This window comes from Artemia sp. Qi Xiang Cuo, chromosome 10 (genome assembly GCF_049724085.1).
Source record: "Artemia sp. Qi Xiang Cuo chromosome 10, ASM4972408v1, whole genome shotgun sequence".
NCBI classification, from domain to species: domain Eukaryota; kingdom Metazoa; phylum Arthropoda; class Branchiopoda; order Anostraca; family Artemiidae; genus Artemia; species Artemia sp. Qi Xiang Cuo.
In genome coordinates, this window is record NC_142803.1 from 30,931,857 (window position 1) to 30,959,401 (window position 27,545).

The 27,545-nt window shown below is 35.5% G+C and overlaps 1 protein-coding gene across 1 annotated transcript; it reads right to left on the minus strand.

Moving 5' to 3' along the window:
* Positions 1 to 202: 202 nt before the first annotated feature.
* LOC148947657 (uncharacterized) lies at positions 203 to 27,545 on the minus strand. The gene is made up of 3 exons (XM_089095352.1): positions 27,460 to 27,545; positions 14,437 to 14,707; positions 203 to 312 (listed from the first exon to the last, which is right to left on the minus strand). Exons 2-3 carry the CDS (start codon positions 14,697 to 14,699, stop codon positions 243 to 245), a joined length of 333 nt encoding a protein of 110 aa, XP_088951478.1. The 5' UTR covers positions 14,700 to 14,707; positions 27,460 to 27,545; the 3' UTR covers positions 203 to 242.

A 27,545-nucleotide genomic window follows, 5' to 3' on the forward strand; every position in this document is an offset into this window, starting at 1 on the left:
AATGGAAGAAATAGATGGGTAGGGAAAAATGCTTACATTTGCATAATCCGTCTGGGCTTGGATGCCTGAAGGACCAGGTAGTGCATGTTTGAGGGTGGAGGGACCGGTGGCGTTACTTTCTTGTACAAATTGGACTGCGGCTTGTACAGGCAGCGTCGGTCTTGAATAGTCGATATGAAGGTTGGATTGACCAGTGTATTTGGGGGGCTTCGGCCAGTGACCAAACTGCACAACTGTTGCCTTCACAGGGGGCGCATTATTGGCCCTCGCTTTCTTAGTGGGTGACGGCGACAGACATTCTTCATAATTGGCCTTAAAAAGAAGAGAAAAAAGTTAGTATTGAAATAATTTGCCCCTTTTCACAGAAGGAAAAATGAAGAATTCATACACATCTTCAACTAGCTAAGTGTAAGTGTTATATATATGAGCCATTCTATTGCGAAAACACACAAAAGTTAGAAAAAATACAAAATGATCCTTTAGTACCTCTGCAATATGGCTAAAAATGAAGGATTCATACACATTTTCAACTAGCTAAGGGTAAGTGTTTTAAATATGAGCCATTCTGTTGCGAAAACACACAAAAGTTAGAAAAAATAAAAAATATAAATTTATTACCTCTACAAGACACCTAAAAATGAAGAATTCATACACATTTTCAACTAGCTAAGGGTAAGTGTTTTAAATATGAGCCATTCTGTTGCGAAAACACACAAAAGTTAGAAAAAATACAAAATATTCCTTTACTACCTCTACAATACGGGTAAAAATGAAGAATGCATACACATTGTCAACTAGCTAAGGGTAATTGTTTTAAATATGGGCCATTCTGTTGCGAAAACACACAAAAGTTAGAAAAAAAAAATAAAATAATCCTCTATTAACTCTGAAAAACGGCTAAAAATGAAGAATTCATACACATTTTAAACTAGCTAAGGGTAAGTGTTTTAAATATGAGCCATTATGTTGCGAAAACACAAAAAAGTTATAAAAAATGCAAAATGTTCCTTTTTTACCTCTGCATTACGGCTAAAAATTAAAAATTCATACACATTTTAAAATTGATAAGAGTAAATGTTTTAAATATGAGCCATTCTATTGCTAAAACACACAAAAGTTAGAAAAAATGCAAAATGTTCCTTTATTACCTCTGCATAACGGGTAAAAATGAAAAATTCATACACATTTTCTACTAGCTAAGGGTTAGTATTTTAATTATGAGCCATTCTGTTGCGAAAACACGCAAAAGTTAGAAAAAATACAAATGTTCCGTTATTACATCTGCAAAACGGCTAAAAATGAACAATTCATACACATTTTAAACTAGCTAAAGGGTAAATGTTTTAAATATGAGCCATTCTATTGCGAAAACACACAAAAGTTAGAAAAAATGCAAAATGTTCCTTTATTACCTCTGCAATACGGCTAAAAATGAAGAATTCATACACATTTTCAACTAGCTAAGGGTAAGTGTTTTAAATATGAGCCATTCTGTTGCGAAAACACACAAAAGTTAGAAAAAATACAAAATATTCCTTTATTACCTCTGCAAAACGGCTAAAAATGAAGAATTCATACACATTTTCAACTAGCTAAGGGTAAGTGTTTTAAATATGAGCCATTCTGTTGCGAAAACACACAAAAGTTAGAAAAAATACAAAATATTCCTTTATTACCTCTGCAAAACGGCTAAAAATGAAGAATTCATACACATTTTCAACTAGCTAAGGGTAAGTGTTTTAAATATGAGTCATTTTGTTGTGAAAACACACAAAATTTAGAAAAAATACAACCTGACCCCCTAATTGAAGGATATAAATTAGAACCTTGGGAACGTAATTTCATCGTATTTTGTATTTCCCACAAGAGGACACTTTTTGATTAAAAGTAAAGAGCTACCAGACTAAACCGAAGATATGATGAAATAATAACGAATAATTGTTCAAACTTAAATTTTCTGTATTACGGGAATAGTTTATTTTCGAACCATTATATCTACCAAAGGTTCAATACCTGAGTTAAACTAAGAGGTTTCAATTTCAGGAAAAAATTACATTTTGACAACATATGACAATTTACCAAATTTAAAGTTTTGTTTAGTTTCAAAATGTTTTCTGTCACTCATCTTCTTTTAATCATACACAAACAATGCTAAAGAAAACCACTTCCCACGGCTTATTGATTTTAAATTATTAAGAAGGCTATTATTTCATTGAAATATACATTTTACATTTTTAATTTTCATGCTTTTGATAAGTATCTTGTCCTTTTGGTGTAAATTGCAGGTGAAGGCTTATTTCATCATATTTTCCTTATTTTCGTTGGAAAACACACTGAAAAGACATATTATTGAACTCACATCAAACATTGCCGGGCTTGCATTTGAAGAACCTTCCATTATTTTCTATCTTGTCCTCTATTTCAGCATATACTGACTTTTAAAGCTTTTCAACGCTCTTAAATATACTAACCTAACGGTTATTTATTTACGAAATTGTGCAAACTGTTGATTTAGAACAATAATTACCTTTCTATATATCAATTAACACTCACTAGAATTGCCACTTTTCACTCGCGGAGAATGGTTTCAAAACAATACTTCTTACATCACATAGACTAATTGTGTCAAACGAGATATCTTCAATGCAGATTAATTAATTCTTACGTTCGATTTTGTTTTGAATATAGGAAAGCAGCAATGGGAGTGAGAATTTCTGTAAGACTATCAAAGATTGATTAGGTGTATGGTAAGGCTAGGTTAGATTATGTTAGGTTAGGTTAATTTAGGGTAGACTAGCTTAGCCTACGTACGAGAAAGAAAAGTTCTTAGGTGTGGAGCTCCCCCACCACCTCAACCATCGCTCTTGAAATCCCTTGAATTAGGTTAGAGGCAGATAAAACGTTAGGTGTATGGTTAGTTTAAGTTAGATTATGTTTTGTTAGGTTAATTTAGGTTAGACTAGCTTAGTCTACGTACGCGCACGTACGTAGGTTAAGCTAGTCTCCTACCCCAACCCCGAAGAAAGCCCCCGGTCCTCAAAGGCCCCCCAAGCTCCCAAAGGGCCACCGGCGCCCCCAAAGGCCCACCCAGACCCCAAAGGCCATCCCCGGGCTCCTCAAAGGCCCATCGAGCTCCCAAAGGACCAACGGAGTCCCAAAGGCCCTGCACCGGTCCCCAAATGTCCCCCAGGCCCCCAACTGTCCCCCGGACCCCCAAAGGCCCTCCCTGTGCCCCCAAAGGCCCTCCCTGTGCCCCCAAAGGCCCCCCCGCCCCCAAAGGTGCCCCGGACCCGAGAAGCGCCGCCGGGTTAGGTTAGGTTAGGTTAGACTAGTTTAGCCTACGTACGCGCGCGTACGTAGGCTAAGCTAGTCTAACCTAACCTAACCTAACCTAACCTAACCCGGCGGCGCTTCTCTGGTCCGGGGGACCTTTGGGGGGCGGGGGGGGCCTTTGGGGGCACAGGGAGGGCCTTTGGGGCACAGGGAGGGCCTTTGGGGGTCCGGGGGACAGTTGGGGGCCTGGGGACATTTTGGGACCGGTGGAGGGCCTTTGGGACCCCGTTGGTCCTTTGGGAGCTCGATGGGCCTTTGAGGGGCCCGGGGATGGCCTTTGGGGTCTGGGTGGCCTTTGGGGGCACCGGTGGCCCTTTGGGAGCTTGGGGGGCCTTTGAGGACCGGGGGCTTTCTTCGGGGTTGGGGTAGGAGACTAGCTTAGCCTACGTACGCGCGCGTACGTAGGCTAAGCTAGTCTAACCTAAATTAACCTAACATAACATAATCTAACCTAACCTAACCATACACCTAACTTTTTGTCTGCCTCTAACCTAGTTCAAGGGATTTCAAGAGCGATGGTTGAGGTGGTGGGGGAGCTCCACACCTAAGAACTTTTCTTTCTCGTAAGTAGGCTAAGCTAGTCTACCCTAAATTAACCTAACCTAACATAATCTAACCTAGCCTAAACATACACCTAATCAATCTTTGATAGTTTTACAGAAATTCTCACTTCCCATTGATGATCTCCTATGTCCAAAACAAAATCGAACGTAACAATTAATTAATCTGCATTGAAGATGTCTCGTTTGACACAATTAGTCTATGCGATGTAAGAAGTATTGTTTTGAAACCATTCTCAGCGAGTGAAAAGTGGCAATTCTAGTGAGTGTTAATTGATACATAGAAAGGTAATTATTGTTCTAAATCAACAGTTTGCAAAATTTCGTAAATAAATAACCGTTAGGTTAGTATATTTAAGAGTGTTGAAAAGCTTTAAAAGTCAGTATATGCTGAAATAGAGGACAAGATAGAAAATAATGGAAGGTTCTTCAAATGCAAACCCGGCAATGTTTGATGTGAGTTCAATAATATGTCTTTTCAGTGTGTTTTCCAACGAAAATAAGGAAAATATGATGAAATAAGCCTTCAGCTGCAATTTACATCAAAAGGACAAGATACTTATCAAGAGCATGAAAATTAAAAATGTAAAATGTATATTTCAATGAAATAATAGCCCTCTTAATAATTTAAAATCAATAAGCCGTGAGAAGTGGTTTTCTTTAGCATTGTTTGTGAATGATTAAAAGAAGATGAGTGACAGAAAACATTTTGAAACTAAACAAAACTTTAAATTTGGTAAATTGTCAAATGTTGTCAAAATGTAATTTTTTCCTGAAATTGAAACCTCTTAGTTCAACTCAGGTATTGAACCTTTGGTAGATATAATGGTTCGAAAATAAACTATTCCCGTAATACAGAAAATTTAAGTTTGAACAATTATTCCTTATTATTTCATCATATCTTTGGTTTAGTCTGGTAGCTCTTTACTTTTACTCAAAAAGTGTCCTCTTGTGGGAAATACAAAATACGATGAAATTACTTTCCCAAGGTTCTAATTTATATCCTTCAATTAGGGGGTCAGGTTGTATTTTTTCTAAATTTTGTGTGTTTTCACAACAAAATGACTCATATTTAAAACACTTACCCTTAGCTAGTTGAAAATGTGTATGAATTCTTCATTTTTAGCCATTTTGCAGAGGTAATAAAGGACTATTTTGTATTTTTTCTAACTTTTGTGTGTTTTTGTAACAGAAGGTCTCATATGTAAAACACTCACCCTTAGCTAGTGGACCATGTGTATGAATTCTTAATTTTTAGCTATATTGAAGAGGTAATAAAGGAATATTTTTTATTTTTTCTAAGTATTTTGTGTTTTCTAAACAGCATTGCTAAGATTTAAAACACTTACCCTTAGCTAGTTGAAAATGTGTATGAATTCTTCATTTTTAGCCGTTTTGCAGAGGTAATAAAGGAATATTTGTATTTTTTCTAACTTTTGTGTATTTTCGCAACAGAATGGCTCATATTTAAAACACTTACCCTTAGCTAGTTGAAAATGTGTATGAATTCTTCATTTTTACCCGTATTGCAGAGGTAATAAAGGAATATATAGTATTTTTTCTAACTTTTGTGTTTTTTCGCAACAGAATGGCTCATATTTAAAACACTTACCCTTAGCTAGTTGAAAATGTGCATGAATTCTTCATTTTTAGCCGTAATGCAGATGTAATAAAGGAATATTTTGTATTTTTTCTAACTTTTGTGTGTTTTCGCAACAGAATGGTTCATATTTAAAACACTTACCCTTAGCTAGTTGAAAATGTGTATGAATTCTTCATTTTTAGCCGTTTTGCAGAGGTAATAAAGGAATATTTTGTATTTTTTCTAACTTTTGTGTGTTTTCGCAACAGAATGGCTCATATTTAAAACACTTACCCTTAGCTAGTTGAAAATGTGTATGAATTCTTCATTTTTACCCGTATTGCAGAGGTAATAAAGGCCTATTTTTTATTATTTCTAACATTAGTTTTTTTTAGCAACAGAATGGCTCATATTTAAAACACTTACCCTTAGCTAGTTGAAAATGTGTATGAAGAGGTAATAAAGTAATATTTTGTATTTTTTCTAACTTTTGTGTGTTTTCGCAACAGAATGGCTCATATTTAAAACACTTACCCTTAGCTAGTTGATAATGTGTATGAATTCTTCATTTTTAGGTGTTTTGTAGAGGTAATAAAGGAATATTTTGTATTTTTTCTAACTTTTGTGTGTTTTCGCAACAGAATGGCTCATATTTAAAACACTTACCCTTAGCTAGTTGAAAATGTGTATGAATTCTTCATTTTTAGCCGTTTTGCAGAGGTAATAAAGGAATATTTTGTATTTTTTCTTCCCATGGAAATTACTTTCCCATGGTTCTAATTCATATCTTTCAATTAGGGGGTCAGGTTGTATTTTTTCTAACTTTTGTGTGTTTTCGCAACAGAATGACTCATATTTAAAACACTTACCCTTAGCTAGTTGAAAATGTGTATGAATTCTTCATTTTTACCTGTATTTTAGAGCAAATAAAGTAACTTTTTTTTTTTTTTCTATCTTGTGTTTTATTTTGCAACAGGATCGCTCATAATAAAAAAATAAACAAAAAGATAGTTGGAAATGATTATGAATTATTAAAAATTAGCCATATTGCAGATTTCATAATGGAACATTTGTATTTTTTCTAACTTTTGTGTATTTTCGCAACAGAATGGCTCATATTTAAAACACTTACCCTTAGCTAGTTGAAAATGTGTATGAATTCTTCATTTTTACCCGTATTGCAGAGGTAATAAAGGAATATTTTGTATTTTTTCTAACTTTTGTGTGTTTTCGCAACAGAATGGCTCATATTTAAAACATTTACCCTTAGGTAGTTGAAAATGTGTATGAATTCTTCATTTTTAGCCGTATTGCAGAGGTAATAAAGGAATATTTTGTATTTTTTCTAACTTTTGTGTGTTTTCGCAACAGAATGGCTCATATTTAAAACACTTACCCTTAGCTAGTTGAAAATGTGTATGAATTCTTCATTTTTAGCCGTATTGCAGAGGTAAAAAAGGATCATTTTGCATTTTTTCAAACTTTTGTGTGTTTATTCAATAGAATGTTTCATATATAAAACACTTAAACTTTAGATAGTTGAAAAATTTTATTAATAATAAAAATATAGCATTTTTTAAGATTTAATAAATGACTATTTTTTAATTTATATAACTTTTGTGTGTTTTCGCAATAGAATGGATCATATTTAAAACACTTACCCTTAGCTAGTTGAAAATGTGTATGCAGAGGTAATAAAGGAATATTTTGTATTTTTTCTAACTTTTGTGTGTTTACGCAATAGAATGGCTCATATTTAAAACATTTACCCTTTAGCTAGTTGAAAATGTGTATGAATTCTTCATTTTTAGCCGTATTGCAGAGGCAATAAAGGAATATTTTGCATTTTTTCTAACTTTTGTGTGTTTTCGCAACAGAATGGCTCATATTTAAAACACTTACCCTTAGCTAGTTGAAAATGTGCATGAATTCTTCATTTTTAGGCGTTTTGTAGAGGTAATAAAGGAATATTTTGTATTTTTTCTAACTTTTGTGTGTTTTCGCAACAGAATGGCTCATATTTAAAACACTTACCCTTAGCTAGTTGAAAATGTGTATGAATTCTTCATTTTTAGGCGTTTTGCAGAGGTAATAAAGGAATATTTTGTTCTTTTTCTAACTTTTGTGTGTTTTCGCAACAGAATGGCTCATATTTAAAACACTTACCCTTAGCTAGTTGAAGATGTGTATGAATTCTTCATTTTTCCTTCTGTGAAAAGGGGCAAATTATTTCAATACTAACTTTTTTCTCTTCTTTTTAAGTCCAATTATGAAGAATTTCTGTCGCCGTCACCCACTAAGAAAGCGAGGGCCAATAATGCGCCCCCTGTAAAGGCAACAGTTGTGCAGTATGGTCACTGGCCGAAGCCCCCCAAATAAACTGGCCAATCCAACCTTCATATCGACTATTCAAGACCGACGCTGCCTGTACAAGCCGCAGTCCAATTTATACAAGAATGTAACGCCACCGGTCCCTCCACCCTCCAACATGCACTACCTGGTCCTTCAGGCACCCAAGCCCAGACGGATTATTCAAATGTAAGCATTTTTTCCTACCAATCTATTTCTTCCAATGTTTTTTTCTTTTTCAACCCCAATATAAACTTATCGCAGCAGGATATTAGCCCCTGCCCCCTCCTTCCAAGAAAGCAAGAGATGACGAGGCAGCCCAAATGCAACCTGGCAGAAAGTTAAAGAGAGAGTGGGCGGATAACTACAATGCCGAAGCTAAGCACGATCGTGAAATAGCCGGCCCAGCCGCGCAAGAACAAAGCGCTGCCCCCCCCCCCCCCCACCAAAACACCTTACCAGGTCCTTCGGGCACCCAAGCCCAGACGGATTATGCAAATGTAAGCATTTTTTCCTACCTTTCTATTTCTTCCAATGTTTTTTAGTCTTTTCTTTTTCACTATTTTTCAACACTTTAAAAGTTTGTCTCAGAGATGAATGATTAAAAGATGATGAGTGACAGAAAACATTTTGAAACTAAACAAAACTTTAAATTTGTTAAATTGTCAAATGTTGTCAAAATATAATTTTTTACTGAAATTGAAAACTCTTAGTTTAACTCAGGTATTGAACCTTTGGTAGATATAATGGTTCGAAAATAAACTATCCCCGTAATACAGAAAATTTAAGTTTGAACAATTATTCGTTATTAGTTCATCATATTTTTGGTTTAGTCTGGTAGCTCTTTATTTTTACTCAAAAAGTGTCCTCTTGTGGGAAAAAGTTTTTTATCACTCTAATAAGTTTATCGCTAAACATAAGTTTACGTTTGAACAATTATTCGTTATTATTTCATCATATCTTTGATTTAGTAGCTGTTTACTTTTAGTTGAAAAGTGTCCTCTTGTGGGAATAAGTTTTTGTCACTTTAACTAGTATGGCATTGGACATAAGTTTACGTTTGAACAATTATTTAACTTTATTTCTGTTCATCTTTGATTTAATTTAGTAGCTCTTTACTTTTCTTTGAAAAACTTATTTTGTGGAAAGTTTTTTAATTAATAAAACATTTCGTGGTAACGAAGTGTAAGTAAGGAGCGAGCCAGTTCATTGGTATCCGAAACTCTAGAAAACGGAATTTTGATACAAATAGATACATCAAAGAATCAGCTTTAAATGCTGATTTCAAATATATAAGTTTCATCAAGTTTAGTCTGCGTGTTTATTTGATAGTTTTTTTCTCACGAGATAACATATCAAGCTAATGGGGCAAATTGTAAGAGGCAAAACGTATAATGTACTCAAGTAAAGCGGGATTTTCTACCATTTCGTGGTGTAAAACAGCACTTCAACCTAAGGAAGGTCTAAGTGTTGTAGAAATAAAATTCTTAGATAGTAATCGACTTGAAATTATCGAAAACTATGTATTGAGTTTCTGAGTTTTTGAATTTCTCAGACCAAAATGGTGCATCATGGTACACTTGGTCTTAAATATTTATGTAGTCGGTACAAAATTAACTGTTAATAGAATTTTTATTTATAAGCTTTGTTTAACTAATCTGATTCATTTAAATCTTCGAAAATAATGTACTCCTATTAAAAACAACTCACTACAGAACCTAGTCGACCGAGAAGCACACAGCTGTGCCTGCTCCCCCACCATAGAGGATGATCGGTTCTATACTTACCTTTTTAGAAGTGATTAATTAGAAGTATGTTTATAGAAAATTTACGTTTAAGCAATTATTCAACTTTATTTCTGCTCTCTTTGATTTAATGTCGTAGCTCTTTAATTTTCATTGAAAAACATAGTTCTTGCAAAGGTTTTTTTCCTGGTTTTATCAGAGACATTAAATCTCATACAGGCTTCTATCAATGACATTAAATCTCGCTTCGTATGTAAAAATAATAAAAAAAAACCACATCTGGCTAATTGATGAATTTTAGACATACAAAATTATAGATAAAATGAAAAATAATAAGTAACCCTGTTTATTACATTTATAGAACACCCCTCAGTATATTCATGAAGACTACAGAGAAGACTGAAGTCATGAAGACTACTTTCCACAGAGCTTTTGACCATAGTGTTCTCGACCTTTTTTAGGATGTATGGACCGAGTGGGAGCTCACAGAAAATGAGGAGCTTCTTTTGTGTAAATCTGAGATTGTTAGTTCAGATAATGATGACGACGTGGTAGAAGTTCATTATACATCATCTGGACTATCGTATACATCAGATGATTTGGTGAGGAGGGGGCCCTCAGGGAGTGTCGAAGATGATGATCGTATATATGTTAATATGCCCACTCTGAGTAATATCGAAACATAGAATTATGATGATGATAGCATTCAACTACATAAAATACCGTCACCTCAAATTGAAGAAATTACCATTGTGGACGAGTTAGTGGAGGACGATGAGGTCATATATTTAAAAAGTATTATATATTGATTTAACAGTTGAATAGAAATATATAGAAGAATGATTTTTTTTATATCATTGATAAAAAAAACTTGGCTGTGGACTGATAGTAGGCCTACTCTTTGGAGTGATTTAATGAAACTGAACTATTCATGTACAGAAGTCTCTGCTGGTATCCTTATTCTATACATATCTAGTATGAGAAAATAAAAATAGCAGAAACAAATTTATTGTATGATTATGGTATAAAACTTTTCAAGCATATTAAAAATGGGATTTATCGTAAAATGGTATATGAGAACACTTCCACCATGGTTTCGGTTGTTTAAAATCCTTTTCGTAGAATGACCTCTTATGTTGTCTCTTAAAGGGCCACTTTTTCTCTTCTCTTAGAGCATAATCATCATAATAAACCGAGTTATAACTTGCACTATACACATTTTTCCTTGGGTTTTCACTGCTGTCTTTTACACTATAGAGAAAGCCCTCTTATACCAGTCTCTTCTTTTGATCCTCCTTTTCTATCATATCAATCCTTCTTTTATCTGAGCTTACTTGCAATCGATATAAATTTCTCTCCATGTCACATATAATTTTTCTTCTCGTTTCCTCCAGATTCTTCTCATCTGTCTCGCTCTCTAAGCTATCTAAACATTCAGTAGGTTCATGTGAATACTCAAAATCATGAAAATGTCCTTTACAAATAGAACAGTTGCAATAAAAGGATATTTCTAACTCAACTTGTTCACTCATGTTATTACACTGCTAACTAAAAACTTAGTGAATTCTATTCACAGACTAAAAAAACTATAGCAAAATTCCTTTCTTTATAGTCACTCCGCCGCTACTATGTAAACAAGCCCTCTGATTGGCTGAGAAGGAAAGGGCGAATTGTTATGTAATGGGGAAAATAATATGTAAGCAGGCCCCTGATTGGTTGAGAAGGAGGATGTAACCGACTCGCTGATTGGCTGAGAAGGAAACACGTGATCTAACTGTTTCCGGGGAACTCATAACATTTGGCTTGAGCAACAACAACAAATACTATTTCTGGACACCATAACATTTGGCTCGAGCAACAACAACAAATACTATTTCTGGACACCATGACATTCACCTCGAGCGTGCCAAAAACAACAACAACAACAAATAAATCGACCTTGACATTCGCTGAGAGCGTGCACTTGCAACAACAACAACAAATAAATCGACCTTGGAAAAAGAGGTCATTGACCCCATTAACCACGTGTTCTCCCTAATGACTCTATGCCCATATATGGAGCCCCGTCCGTATTCTATGCCCATATAAGGAGTCCCATCCGGACCTCCTGAGGCCTTTCTACTGTTACGAACGTTTTTATTAGTAATAAATATACGCAACTTACGAATTAACTTACGTAACGAACTTCTATATTCATAGATTTTTAATACATGTATTAGGGGGTTCGCCCCCTAGTCAATAACTTGCTCTTTAAGCTAAAGTTTGAACTTTGTTCCAATTCTTTCTAAATGACCCTTAATCACAAAGGCCGTTAATTAGAATAAATAGCTCTTATGAAAGTAGTAAAAAATCTTTGGCTTACAGAGCGAGGTATTGACTAGGGGATGAACCCAATCATACACGTAATAATTTCTGTTCGTTTCAAGTTTTGATGTTGCTCCTTAGTTTCAGTTGAAAAACTTGTTTTTTTATTTAATTTCTGATCGTTTTCTTTAATAATGATGGGAAATCTTGCGCCCCCTTCATAGCAATTTCCCATTCCCCGTGAAAACTTAATTCATGGAAAGATCCTCCCATATAGCCTCCGACTCCCCCCCCCCACCTACCAGAAAAAATCCACCCTGAAAACGTGTGTATACTTTCCAATAACCAATACTATATGTTAACATTGGGTAAAGTTCATAACTTGCAGTCCTCCCCCCGGGGATTTCGGGGAATTAAGTCATCCTAAAAGACATAATTATCATATTTTCGACCATGCTGAACAAAATGGCTATCTCAAAATTTTGATCGGGTGACTTTGGGAAAAATGAGCGTGGGAGGGGGCGTAGCTGGCCTCCATTTTTTTTGGTCACTTAAAAAGGACACTAGAACTTTTAATTTACGTTCCAATGAGGCCTCCCACGATATTCTAGGACCACTGGGTCAATACGGTCACCCCTGGGGAAAAAAAAAAAACAAAGAAACAAATAAACACGCATCCGTGATCTTTTTTCTGGCAAAAAATGCAAAATGCCACATTTTTGTAGATAGGTGCTTGAAACCTCTAGAGTAGGGTTATCTTATACGCTGAATATGATGGTGTGATTTTCATTAAGGTTCTATAGCTTTTAGGGAGTTCCCCCTTTTGTCTAAAATCAGCCAGATTTTCTCAGGCACGTAACTTTTAATGGGTAAGACTAAACTTAATGAAACTTACATTTTTGAAATCAGCATTAAAATATGATTATTTTGATGTGTCTATTGGTGTCAAAATTCCATTTTTTAGAGCTTCGGTTACCATTGAGCCGGGTCGCTCCTTACTTACAGTTCGTTACAACGAACTGTTTGATTATTTTTTAGGCAAATATAATTACGAAAAAGAAAATAGGTCATTTATCTGAAAAGAAAAGAAACATGGGGTGGAACCCCAACAATGGACAACTGTAGAAAAAGCCAAGACAAATAGTCCGAGTGATTGAGATGCAAATGATTAAATGGCACGGGTAAATGGCGGGAGTAAGCATGACTCTCTTATTGGACAAATCCGAGAGAAATTAACCAAATCATCAGAAAATTAGCCAAATCATGCTTGAATACTCTAAAAGCAGTTTATGTAATCAAACAAACAGTATATAATGAAAAATATGTCACACGATAGAATATTACAGCCCTTGACTGTAAAAAAAAGGAAGAAAAACAACCAAAGGCACACAAGAGATTGGGAAATTCAAGAACAAAAAGTTAATGTGCTTTATCAATACATTGAAAAATAATTTTATTTATTACTTCTTGATTAATTAGTTTTGCCATATGGCCTTAAAAAATCGTGTACACCATTTTGTGTCTCATTAAATTACCGGCGTTATTTGAAAAATGATCAGTAATTAAATAAAAAAAAAATGTTTTTATTAACTGAAAGTAAGGAACGACATTAAAACGAAGGAAAATCAGCCAAAAGTTTACGACATATGGTTTGACTAGCTATTTCCACAATCGGTTGGATGCAGTCGATAAAGGGTTAATACATTTGAGACAGAGAAAGTGGGGAAAGGTCTATTCAAGAAAAGAAAAAGAGCTCGAAGGCAAGTGATTTGGTTAGAATAAACCTCTATCTTAACCAATTAGATGTCTTGAAGTTGTATTTCTCAAACCTGCATCGCAATTATATCCTAAAAAGCTTTTTACCTTGATTAAAACTAGCCATTTTAGATACAAATATTAAATCTTTTTTTCAAAAATAAATAAGAAAAGTTACAGTTATTCCTTAGTTCAAAGAAAAATGGAAATGAAAACAAAAAAGGTGTTAAGAAATTCTAATATCATTAATTTTATGAATCCCTCACAAAAAAAGGGAGGCACAATATTTTGATTTTCATTTATAATGTCAAGTTTCTGTAAAGAACGAATCATTATTGCGAGAGATGAATGCCTAAGAAAATAGATTTCCAATTTATTTTAATGTCTTAAACAGGAAAAACAATGTAGGTTCCTGTGCTTTGAACAAGACTATTATAGTATTATACAGTGTTTGGGCTTTATAGCGTTTTTTTGTTGTTTTCTTAAAAAAAGATTTTATTTGTTTTCTAACTCTGATACTTGCAGTAGAGTTCTTAGTCATATCTTCACTACTTTTAGAATTAGATAAAAATAGTCCAGATATTTGTTTAGGGAACTACTGTCTAAAATAATGATGTAAATATTCTGATTTTGAAAAAAGGAAGTAACATATTGATATTTTTTTTGAAGATTCAAGAATGTTAATGCATTCTTCCCTTAGTTGACTACAAGAAAACAGTCACTAGAACAATAGTCTTACTTGTACCAATTTATAGGCTTTACACTTTCACACAATTAAAGAGAGTCAAACGTCAATTTGTCCACTTACAAAGTCACATCTTGTGGAAGAGCAGCGTGATAGTATTCAAAAGGATCGACCAAAAATTCATATTGCCTCTTTTTTCTTCTACACTTATCAAAACCTCCTGCGGGACGTTCAACTGGCTCGTAGCATGTTGGGGTAAGAGTGGTTGTTGTATAGGCGAAAGCTGATTTGCTTATTGTAACAACTGCCCTGTTGCCAAAAAAGAATCTTTCTTGAGCCCCGGCACAGTACATTACAGTTGCAAAAACAACTAATAAGAATTCCATATTTTAGCCTGGAACGTAAGAAAAAAATTACTGTAGATTTAAAATGAAATTTGCTAGTTGATACCTGCAGAAAATTGTCAACTGGCTCACACATTGACATGGTCTCCAAATCAGTTCATCCTACTGAGCCTAAGCCACTCATAATAATGCAAATGAAGTGAATACACCAACAACAATGCACATACAACACGAGACATGCGAGTAAATAAGTCCTCTCAACTCCGAATAACTAAACGGAAGTTAATAGTAGCCGACGTATCATTACTAAGTAGTTGCCGCTTCTTAGCATTAAATAAAAAAACAGCTTTTTTTTAACTGAAAGTAAGGAGTAACATTAAAACTTAAAACGAACAGAAATTACTCCGTATATGGAAGGAGCTGTCCCCTCCTCAGCCCCTTGCTCTTTACGCTAAGGTTTTTATTGTTTTAAAAAATAAAGTTGTGAGACAAAGTCAAACTTTAGCGTAAAGAGCGAAGCGCTGAGGAAAGTTATTAAGTTTTATTTACGAACATGTTATTTTTGGTTTTATTAGTAATAAATATACGTAACTTACGAATTAACTTACGTACCGAACTTCTATATTCATATATTTTTAATACGTATATTAGGGGGTTCGCCCCTAGTTAATACCTCACCCTTTGCGCTAAAGTTCCAATTTTGTTCCAATTCTTTAAAAATTACCCCTGAATGACAAAGGCCGTTAACTAGAATAAATAGCTCTTATGAAAGTACAAAAATAATCTTTGGCTTAAAGAGCAAGATTTTGACTAGGGGGCGAACCCAATCATATACGTAATAACTTCTGTTCGTTTAAGTTTTGATGCTTCTCCTTACTTACAAGTTGAAAAACTTGTTTTTTTTATTTAATTTCTGATCGTTTTTAAATAATGCTGGGAAATCCGGCGCCCCCTTCATGGCACTGTCCCTTCCCCCAGTGAAAACTTTCTCCATGGAAAGATCCTCCCACTTAAACCCCGACCCCCAACTACCAGAAAATATCCCCTCTGAAAACGTCTGTATACTTCCCAATACCCAATACTATATGTAAACATTGGGTAAAGTTTATAACTTTCAGCCCTATCCCCGGTGGCTTTGGGGGATTAAGTCATCCTAAAAAACATATTTATAGTATTTTCGACCATGCTGAACAAAATGACTATCTCAAAATTTTGATCGGGTGACTTTGGGAAAAAATGAGCGTGGGAGGGGGCCTAGTTGCCCTCCATGTTTTTTGGTCACTTAAAAAGGGTACTAGAACTTTTAGTTTCCGTTCGAACGCGCCCTTCCACGATATTCTAGGACCACTGGGTCGATACGATCACCCCTGGGGAAAAAACGAAAAAAACAAACAATTAAAAGAAATACCAGTTTAGTAATTGGGACAGAGCCAGTACCTTTTAAGTAAATTAGTCTAATACCATTTACATTTGAATATTTAGAGTGTATATTTATGAAAGAATATTTTTTGGTTGCCAATTCAATTCAATTCAAACTTTTTATTTCCTCCGAATACGAAGAGTAAAAAAAGAAATAAATAAAAATAATAACCGATAATCAACAGGCAATAAAATTATTTTAAAATATATAACAACAAATACGCACAGACCTTCAATTAAAATTATCACACAATTAACACTTCATTCAACAGAAAATAAATTAACACTTCACAAATTAACCCTTCATTCAAAAATAAATCAAAGAAAATAAATTAAGCTTCGTGCGCAGCTCTATATAAATTATGAGAAAAAACATTTAATTTGGATAAAAAGTTCTTTTGCTTTTTCTCCAAAACATCAACAGGGTTTTTTATTTTATATGCATTCATTAAAAAAGTATTTGATTCAGATCTAGAAAAGCGGCAAAGGAACTTAGCAAAATTAAAAAATGTGGTTTTTACATGCGCAATATTACTAATTCTAAAAAACGGGAGAAGCTATGAAAAAACTAAAATCTGAGGCAAAGCGACTGTATTATATACCCAAGCCAGTGATTTCCGAGAAAGAAGATCACGAAGACAAATTACTGCCCCGAAACTAGACGCTATTCTACTTTTAACTGCTTTGGAAATAGAAGCACGGCATAGAGCTAAAGTTGGTCCATAAGGCACACCAAGATATAAAAAAGATTCCAAATGTTTTAAAATACTATCATAAATACGAACAGAAATTTCCTAATTAACGAGATCATTAGCCTTAGGACCAAGAATTAAAAACTGACACTTTTCAGTGCAAAAACGAAGTCCATGCTCGCTAAAAACATTTGCTAAAAAATCTACATTTTGTTTAAGTGACTGAAGCGATCGACTCAAAAGTAGTAAATCATCTGCGTAATCAATCCACGACAGATCATAACCTTTACCATAAATAAAAGTCAACCGAATTTGATCAAATAGCCCCGAAACGGTAATATTGAAAATCCAAGGAGAAATAATGCTTCCTTGCCTCAGCCCCCTACATAATTTAACATTATAATCACTAAACTTATTCTTCCACTTAATACGAATATGAGAGGAGCCATACCACTTTTTTAAAACCAAAACTAGTGCTAGTAGGGCATTATTCTTCAGAAGCGCAGTCATAGCCCAAGAATGGACAATTGAATCATACGCCGCCGTAAAATCTAACGCAAGTGTATTAACTCTATCCCATTGCTTACAAAAGGATATTATTCTTGAAAGGAGGGTATGAGCAACACCCATGCTTAGACCCCTACGGAACCCAATTTGATTCAGGCCTTGGTTACAAGACTCCAAATACTTGAATAAAACTAACTCAAAAACTTTGCTAATCTGGCACGAAACAGTAATTGGCCTGTAATCAGAACATCGATTCGTATTCCCTCCTTTTTTTGAAAGGGGTGAAGTGGTAGCACGAGAAAAGCTAGTTGGAAGAACTCCAGAAGAAAGAATAGTAGTAAAAAGAGTAGCGAGGAGAAAGATTGCTTTGGGGGATGCCCATTTTATATGGTTTGAATGTATACCATCATGATCAAAAGAATGCTTACATTTTAGAGCTTTAATTGCTACCGTTACATCATCAACAGACACAGATATTTTACTATTTGGGCGGGGCTTTGAAATTTCTTCCGATAATAGAGAGTCAAGCCGTGATTCAACTGCCGCATCACCGGATGAAAAAACTTGATCGTAATGAGTTATCAAATCATCTAGTTTCAGAGAACTATTAGAATCTGGTGAACAATCATTATTAAAACGTCTAGGATTAACCAAATTCGAAAGCTCATTCTTATCACTAGTAATCCTTGAACCAATTTCATCTTTTGTAATTTCATTATGGAAATGCAACTCAGCCAGAAAAAAGCGTTTAGTTAATTTCATACCATCATAAAATGGTCCAGATCGCGGTTTTCCCGCGCAATTCCAAATGTAACAAGCTTGAGATGCATTCTTTTGGCTTTGCTTTAAAATCGGGTTAAGGTTCCAACCTAAAACACGAGATCCACGACGGAAAGAATCAGTTCTAAATGCTTTATTAGCCCCGACTTTTAAACTATGAACAATTTCAAGGTAAAATATATCAATATCAATTTGATCAACATTCTTAGAATAATTTACAATTATTTTAACTAAAAGTGCATCTGATTCTTCATGATATTTGCACATTTTTTCCCGATCCCAGATCATTTTATTTACAATTTGACTAGAACGATGGATAATTTTAAAAGATGGAATTTTAATATTTAAATGAAAAGAAAGGTAAAAATGGTCACTAATAGGCATATCCAACCCAACATGAACAGGCTGTGGTAATAACGCTGCATTTGAGACCAGCACATGGTCAAGATTAGAGCAAGAACCAGAATTATGGACATACGTAAAATCCGCATCTTTTGAAACTATAGTAAAAACCGAAAACACAGATAAAAGAGTGGAGGAGCGGACATCAGAGATAGCAATGTTGCAGTTAAAATCCCCACAAATTAGCCAATGAAAATCTGATGGAACTTTCGCCACACTTCGCGATAATTCTGAACATGCAAAATTGAAATCAAAATCCGAATCAATAGTATGATAATTTGTTGGTAAATAGCAGGAAAAAACAATACTCCCTGGGATTCGAACAGCAACAAAATAACGATTAACGGCAAACACTGAAACTGTAATATTCTCTCGAATAAAAATGCAAACGCCTCCTGATGGGCGTCCACCTGTAGGTGTAGCTGGAGATAAAAAACACTTAAACTGCTGCGACAGGTTCGAAAGAAGACTAGTAGAGTGGTCCAGAAGGTGATGCTCTTGCAGACACAAAATGTCCAGATCGCGCAGCATAGACTGCAATACATGTTGTTTATCACCAAAACCATTCAGATTCAGAGATATAATCTCTGCACTAATCATTTTTTATTCTTTACAACTTTTTCGGTTAACTGCTTGCAGCGAAAGCTAAATCCAGTATGCTCATGAGATCCACAATGGAAGCAACAAGGTTCATTCTGGCAAGGGTTGTTCCTAGAATGAGAGTGTCCACTACCAAGGCACTTGAGACAACGTTCCACGCTAGAGCAGCCTGACGATATATGCTCTAGCGACCAGCATTTATAGCACATTCGTGGTAAAAACCTATAATCAGTAAGCCAGAAATGTTCGTAGCCAATGTGAATCCCATGACGCAAATAATGAGACTTGGCCGTCACCGAACGGAAGTATACACGATATTTGAAACACCGATGCGCTGTATCTCTTCGATACCATGGTTAGAAGCACACACACTCTCTGGATTGATCGGGACGTCTAATCGTGATAATAAACCGACAGTTCTCGATTTGCGAACCTCAGTTTTACCGACCTTTTCATTCAAACAGGCTTTCAAGTCTTCGGCCTTTTGTCTTTTCGTATGAAAGACCCATTTCGGTTGCTGGGATCCTGATTCCTTAGAAAGTGAAATCTGCACTATACCATCAGCTCCATCCAAAGATTTCAGAAAAGCTTCACGCTTTAAGGGATCATCACAATCTTGCGGCGGTGAATCTACTACAAGACCCACTGTTTCTGACTCGTTATTCAGCGGCGGCCAGGATTTATCATAGAGTTTTTCTTTATTTATACAGCTCAAAACCTCGCTCTGTACTCCGTCACAACACTCGTTCACCAAAGCAGGAGTCTCTGCTACCTTACTCGTGACGTAATCAAGTTTATCAATTATGCTAAAAAGATGCCGGTCCCAGGTTTGAATGGCACGGCTAAAGTGAGCATTTTGATCCGTATCTATCGCAGGTATCGCACCACTTGCAGTCATAACGAATTTCAGATTTGGCAAGCGAGGGGTTGCATCTTCAGAAATAAGGATGTCTAAAATATCCTGTGACAGGCTTTGCTTAGCAGAGGGGCCGCGACGCGCAAGGAGTTTATGCGTGGGGTTTACTAGAGATGTTAGAAGGGTTCTAGCTTGAACAAGATGATAATTAGAATAGAAGTTTGAGCACGAAGATATACAGGAGGCGGACGAAATTCTTGACTGTAGACAGTACTGGAAAAAATTTTAAACTAATGAATAAGAAAGTCTCTGAACGAGGTCGGATCTGCTGGGACGCAGGTTTATCCGCAAAAATACCGCAGCAGTTAGAGCACTCATATATTATAATACAGTCTTTCTCAATACTCTGAAGAATTTCACAGCGGTTATGGCGGAGGCGACCACAACCCCCAGCAGATGTGTTGCAAATAACTGTTCCTCTGGTTGCGAGGCTGAAGCTCTCTTTGCAAACTTTGCACCCTGTCTTGTACAACTTTTCAGAAGTCACGGCAGCCATTTATCAATTAATAATAATAACATATAAATATTGACTTGGTACTATGTGCTAAGGAAATGCAAGGGGGCTACCCCAAACCACTACCCCGCCTTCGCCTGATTAAAACTATTACCAGATAAAATCTCTGCTTACGGAGGGTGTTCTCCTCGGTGATCTTATATCCAAAAAAAAAAAAAACAGTTCATAAACGCTCACAATCTATCACTGCGTATCGCACCAAAACTCATATAATTTCACATTGCATCCTCCTTCGCGCAATTTTATTTGCTGTAATTTATTTCAACCTTAATCTTTATTCCAAACTAAGTCACTGAATTAAATTCAAGCTCAAGCAGTGAATTAATGAACATCAATAATCTAGGTTAAGTTCAGGTCAATTCACCAGAAGTCGACTGTTATTTATTCCAAACTAAGTCACTGAATTAAATTCAAGTTCAGGCAGTGAATTAATGAACATCAAGAAACTAGGTCAAGTTCAAAGCAAATGAATTAATACTGGTTGAGAGCACGCTTTAAAGTTCAAGAAATCCAAAAAAGATGTTTTCACTTGGGAGACTGAATCGAGACTCCTGCTGAATATTTGCACGTAAATCCTACAAAATTCTTACTTCCAACTGCCACCGTCTGTATACCATGCTTTCAAAAAAAATAAGTTCTTAATTTTGCAAACCGGCCTTGGTGAAAGTTAAAAAGCTGGTAAAAACCATGGCTGCACGGGAATAGGGGCACCTGCACAAGATCGACAAGTTACAAGAAATACAGAGGGGAGGGGACAAATGGTCTTTCAATTTATTGGGTAAGGGTGTTTTTGTACTCATTTCTTTGAATTAATTAAAAAAAAAACTTGTCGAAAAAGAAGTTTTTTCAAAGAAAAGTAAAGGCCATTTTAAACTTCAGACTCAATCTTAGCAAAAAACGTACAAGTACATATGAAGCTAAGAGAGGAAAGGATAAATGAAAAATAAAATAAAAAAAGGGTGAGAAATCGAGGATTTTGTCAGCCAGTGGTCTTAGAATGTATATGCAACAAGCAATAATATAAATGACTAAATAAATCTTAAAGTGATTAATTATCAAACTAAATACGGAAATCAAGATTAAAAGGGATAAAAATATTTTTCTGTTGAAGCATAAATGAAACCCAAAACGAATAGAAATTAAACAAACAATCAATGCAAACAAACATACGTTAGATACCAATATAAATGAATAAATAATTCTTAAAACGAGTGAAACTTAAATTTAATATGCAAATCAAGCTTGAAACGAACAAAAATCATTACAGACACGAGCTTGGGTATCGCCTCCTTCTCTCACTGTAAAAGTCTAAAACCTACTGCGTCATTGGCGCTTTACTGAAAACGAATAGTATTACAAATATCTTTCAGCAATTAATATCATTATGCATCAAATATTCAGTTTAATTTAGATAATTTCGGAGCCCACACTGCCTTTTCATGACGACAAATAAAAGTTCAAATAGGGATAAAATCCTTTTAATAGACAGTGATAACTTTCACAAACAGGAATAAAATTTCACAAAAAAATACTAGATATTACGGTCACATATGCAGTGACCTTCATCAATTGTAAAACTAAACTACAACAATTAAAAGCAATAGCTTATGTACGAAATAAAATGTAACTACATATTGTTTAATAATCTAATTATTTTCAAAGCAAAAGCAGAAGCTGGTCTCTTTTGACCTTCTTGGATCCGGTTCATTCGCGTTGAATGAACTAACACCATGACAGAGGTTAACTTCATTGGCTGAATTGAACTTAACTCTATCAGATTTTAATAAATTATCGTAGGTAGAGTTCTGTGATTATGTAATATACAAATAAAATCCAACGGAATGTTTGATATAATGTTATTAATTGTTGAAAGATCATCGGTTCAAGATTTTATTTAACTGTTATTTAATTTTTCGTTTTCAATGCTGTAATAACTGGAAAAGAAAATATTTGTAATGTAATTCGTTTCCAGTGAAGCACCAATGACGCAGCAGGCTTTAGACTTGCTGTTCGGGAAGGGGGCAGTATTAAACTCTTGTTTGTAGTGAAGCTGCATTTGTCTTGAACACTATCTGATACAACTAATAAAATTAAACTGAATGTTTTATATATATTGGTATTAATTGCTGAAAGCTCATCAGTTCAAAATTTAATTTACTGTAATTTTTGTGTTTAATTTCAATGTTGTAGTAAGTACAAATGACAATGTAGTATAATTCGTTTTCAGAAAAGGATCAATGTAAATGTAATTCAATTTAAAATTTACTCGTTTTAAGATTCATTTATTCATTTCTATTAGTACCTGTTGTATGTTGTTTTGCTATCATTGTTTATTTAATTTCTTTTCGTTTAGGGTTTTATTTATTCTTTAATAGTAATCTCTGGTCATTTTGAGTTTGAGATATTACAAGTTTCTGTTTCTTCTGATCTTAAGTTTAATATGGCCATTACTTTTCTTTAAAAACCTTCTTTTTCGGAAAGTTTTTTTTGTTGATTAATTTCTGTTCGTTTTTGATTGCCTCAGTTTCAAGGTTTTCAAAATTCCCTATTCCAAAATAATTCTTCATTCCAAAATAAATTAACAGTGTTAGCAATAACTAATAAAATTAAACTGAATATTCGATATATAATTATATTAATTGCTGAAAGCTCGCTATCTAAACCTTTTTTTCACTCCGGGCCGGATTTGTAGCTTTGACACTTCTAGGCCCAAGCGTTTTTGCCGCTCCGTTTTTGCAAGATTTTCGGGGAAATAACGGAACCTTCAGAAATAGTGAAAGCCGCAGGGTCTAGTGGGCCTATTTGTGAATCCTGGTCTGGTTTCACTGCAATTTTTTTTTATTATTTTCGATGTTGTAACAAATGCAAAAGAAAATATCTGTAATATAATTCGTTTTAGTAAAGTGCCAAATACGCAGTAGGCATTATGCTTTTACCGTTAGGGAAACCGGCAGTAGCCAAATTCTTGTTGGTTGTGAAGAATATAAGTGTCTTGAACAATTTTGGAAAGAGCTAATAGACTGATTTCCAGTAATTTTGGGAACAGAATATCGTTAATAACTTGTTTTTTGGATGTGAGGGGGTCGATCCATGGAGGGAAGGCCAGGGGCCAGATCCCATTATTTATGAATAATTTATAATTTTTCGGTGGAGGGAGACATGTGTGTACGGAAGGGGGAGGCCATACTTTTGGAAAAAATATCATTAACACGTTCTTAATTTGTGGGGGGTTGTTGTTGTTGGGCAATGCAGAGAAGGCCAGGGGTCAGCTCCCTATGTTTTGGAATAAAATAGCTTTCATAAGTTTTTTAGTGAGGGTGAGGGTTAAGTTTATCTGATCTTTGAACTATTTTTAAAACCCTAGCATGAGAACCTTATATACCTCCAGGATACGACCCTTGCCCCCGGGCTCTAGGGGGATGTGTTGACCCTGGCGTTTTTGTTTTCTGATTTTTTCACTTATTTTTACAAAATTGCTATCTCAAAAATTCGATCGGATGGATTTTGGGTTAAAGGGCAGAATGGCTAGAGCCCTGCGGTCCCTTTTGACTCTTAAAAAGGGAACTAGGGCGTTAAATTTCCAATAGAATGAGCCTCCGACGAGGTTTATACGATCATTTTTTTCCACAAAAAACCTTATATGCCTCGGGGCATAATTTACAATACTTGCCTCCGGGTTCTGGGGGAGGGGGGTTGTAAATCTTTGCTTTTTGTTATAAGAACTTCAGTCTATTTTTGACAGAACAAAAATCTAAGAAATTCTATCGGACGCATTTGGGGAAAAGACGGTTGGCGGGTGGGGGGGGGGGCTGGGGAGCTACTTGCTATCAGATTAAATTTGAATCTTAAAAAGGAAGCCAGTACTGTCGATTTCTAGTCATTTGACTCCCCTCCGAAGTTCACCTTAACTATAAAAACCTTATATGCCCCCCCCCCAGCATAAGTTAGAACCCTTTCCCTGGGCTCTGGGGGAGGGGTATGTTAACCCCAAAGTTTAATTTTCTGATCGTTGGACTATTTCAAACGAAGTGATTATTTCAAAATTATCATTATATATGCCCCGTTGCATAACACTTGCCCCGGGCTCTGAGGGGCTGTGTCAACCCCGGAGTTTTATTATTTTATCTATAAATTGTTTTGAACAAAATAGCTATCTCAAAATTTTGATCGGATGCATTTAAGCTAAGAGGGCATTGTGGAGGGGGCAGGGGGTCTAGTTGCCCTCCGATCACTTTTGACTTAAAAATAGCACCAGAAATTCTTATTGACAATTGAATGAGCCCCCTCCGAAGTTCATACAGCAATCCCTTCCATAAAAACCTTATACACCCCGGGGACATAACTACCAGCACTTCCGTCCGGGTCCTGAGGGGGGGGGTTGTGTTATCCCTGGAGTTTCTATTATATAATTTTTGGTCTATTTTGAACAAAATGCCTATAAAAAAGTTCAATCGGACGCATTTGGGGAAAAGGGTTGGGGGGGGGGGGAGCTAGTTACCATCGGATGGCTTTTGGCTCTCAAAAAGGGAACTAGAACTTCAAATTTCTAATCATTTGAGTCCCCTCCAAAGTTTATACGACCATCTCTTCCATAAAATGTCATATGCCCCCGGGCATATGACATTTCATAAGTTTTTTAGTGAGGGTGAGGGTTAAGTTTATCTGATCTTTGAACTATTTTTAAAACCCTAGCATCAGAACCTTATATACCTCCAGGATACGACCCTTGCCCCCGGGCTCTAGGGGGATGTGTTGACCCTGGCGTTTTTGTTATCTGATTTTTTAACTTATTTTAACAAAATTGCTATCTCAAAAATTCGATCGGATGTCATAAAATGTCATATGCCCCCGGGACACAAGTTACAGCCCTCAGTTCCCCCAATTTCTAAGGAGGAGGTATTTTGATCCCAAAGTTTTTTTGTCTGATCGTTGGACTATTTCAAAGAAAATACCTATCTCAAATTGATAGGTGCATCTGATAGATTGATCAGATGCATTTGGGGTAAAAGGGGGCTTTGGAAGGGGGAGGCTAGTTGCCCTCCAACCACCTTTTATTCTAATAAAGGGCTCTAGAAATTCGAATTTACAATCGAATTAGCCCCCTCCGAAGCTTATACTACCATCCCTTCCATAAAAACCTTATATGCCCCCGGGGCATAATTTACAACACTTTTTTTGTCCACTAAAACGCCCCAGGTTTTGGTGGACTGTGTTATCCCTGGAGTCTTTGTTATAGGATCTTGGTCTACTTTGAACAAAATGACCATATAAAAATTCGATCAGACACATTTGGAGAAAAGAGGTTTGACAAGGGGGGGGGGGGTCTTGCTGCCATCGGATCGCTTTTGACTGTTAAAAAAGGAATTAAAACCTTCAATTTCCAATCATTTGAGTTCTCTCCGAGGTTATACGACCAATTCTTTCATAAAAACTTTATATTTCCCCAGGGCCTAAGTTACAACCCTTTCATTTGGTTCTGGGGGGAGGGGGGTATGTCGACTTCAAAGTTTCTGTTATCTGTTGTTGGACTATCTCAAACAAACTGGCAATCTCAAAATTTTGATCGGATGCATTTGTACAAAAGAGGGTGTGTGTGTGTTTGTGTGTGTGGGGGGGGAGGGTAGATGGCTGGAATTTTTATTATCTTATGTTTCAACTATTTTGTACAAAATGGATAGGTTAAAATTTTTATAGAATGGGTTTGGGGGAAAAGGCGTGGGGGGGGGGGGGGCTAGTTGCAATTCAAACTATTTTGACTCTTTAAAAATGAACTTTAACTTTCAATTTCCAATCAAATGAGCCCTTTCTGAAGTATATACGAGCATCCCTTCTATAAGAACCACATATGCCCCTAGGGCATAACTTACAGCGCCTGCCCAGGGCCCTAGGGGGTTGTGTCAATCCCGGAGTTTTGTTATATGATCTTTGAACTATTTTTAACAAAATTGATTTCTCAAAATTTTTATCAGATATATTTGGGGACAAAGGGTGAGGGGGGGGGGCTAGTTGCCCTCCGATCACTTTTGACTCTTAGAAAGGACAATATAACTTCCAATTTCCTATCAAATGAGCCCCCTCTGAAGTTTACACGACGACCCCTTCCATATGAAGCGCTTCTGTGGAAAAAACAAAAAAACAAATAGTGATAAAACATTGGAGCCGTATGACCTTTACTATAGGCCACGCTATGAGCGTAGCCTTTGAAATGCTAATTGAGCTGTGTTTTAAAACTAAAACGAAAGAATCAACAAAAAGAAGTGACTAAACGCCCAAAAATTATTTACAACCTGTTTTCACAATTAATGCATTATTAGAATTGCAATGACACATGTGGAATAAAAATGATCAGTTAATAATGGGTAATAATTAAATGCTTTAACACTTAACAGTAAGTTATAACAGTAAGTTAGCACTTACTTTATGAGGACCACCAGAAACTCTTCACTTAGATATTTACGAGAACATAAAGATTAAAAACTAAAAAAAAGTAATATTATCTTCAAGTTTTGCGACTTCCATGAGTCAAGTTAGTTCAAATGTGAAATGACCAATCATAATTTACCTAAGAGACTTGATTAAATATCATACAAATATGGGAATAATAAACCTGAATCCCTAGTATCTTGGTTTTGTATATCTATTTACCAAGAAGAGTATGCTGATTTGTTGTGTTTGTTCTCAGAAAGTCATCTATGAAAATAAATGTTCAAGCCGCTATACACAAATAAATAGCGTTTTACATATCGAAATAAACTTTTAAGATGAATTAAATGCATGGAAGATGCCGCCCCCTTCACTGTCCTTTCTTGGCAGACTAAAACACATAATATTGTGAAAAGGGAGCGAGGGAGGGGGATATAACGGTTTTTGGGTGACTCTTGGTCTTTTTCGGTTTTCCTCCTCCGGTTCTGGAAAAAATTGAATATAAAATCCGATTAGTAGTGGGCAACAATCAAGTTTCTCAACACTTACAATATTAGGGCTACTAAAAGCCCTTAAACTTTTATCCAATAATTGAAGATTCTACACCTAAAAAACCAGCAATAGTGCATTCAAAT

What these genes read in the sequence shown, in the direction of transcription:
- LOC148947657 (XM_089095352.1), bottom strand. Translation starts at nt 14,699, where the DNA reads ATGGAATTCTTATTAGTTGTTTTTGCAACTGTAATGTACTGTGCCGGG. An exon ending in CTTCCACAAGATGTGACTTT is followed by an intron (nt 313 to 14,436) that starts GTAAGTGGACAA and finishes CTTCTTTTTAAG; the next exon opens with GCCAATTATGAAGAATGTCT.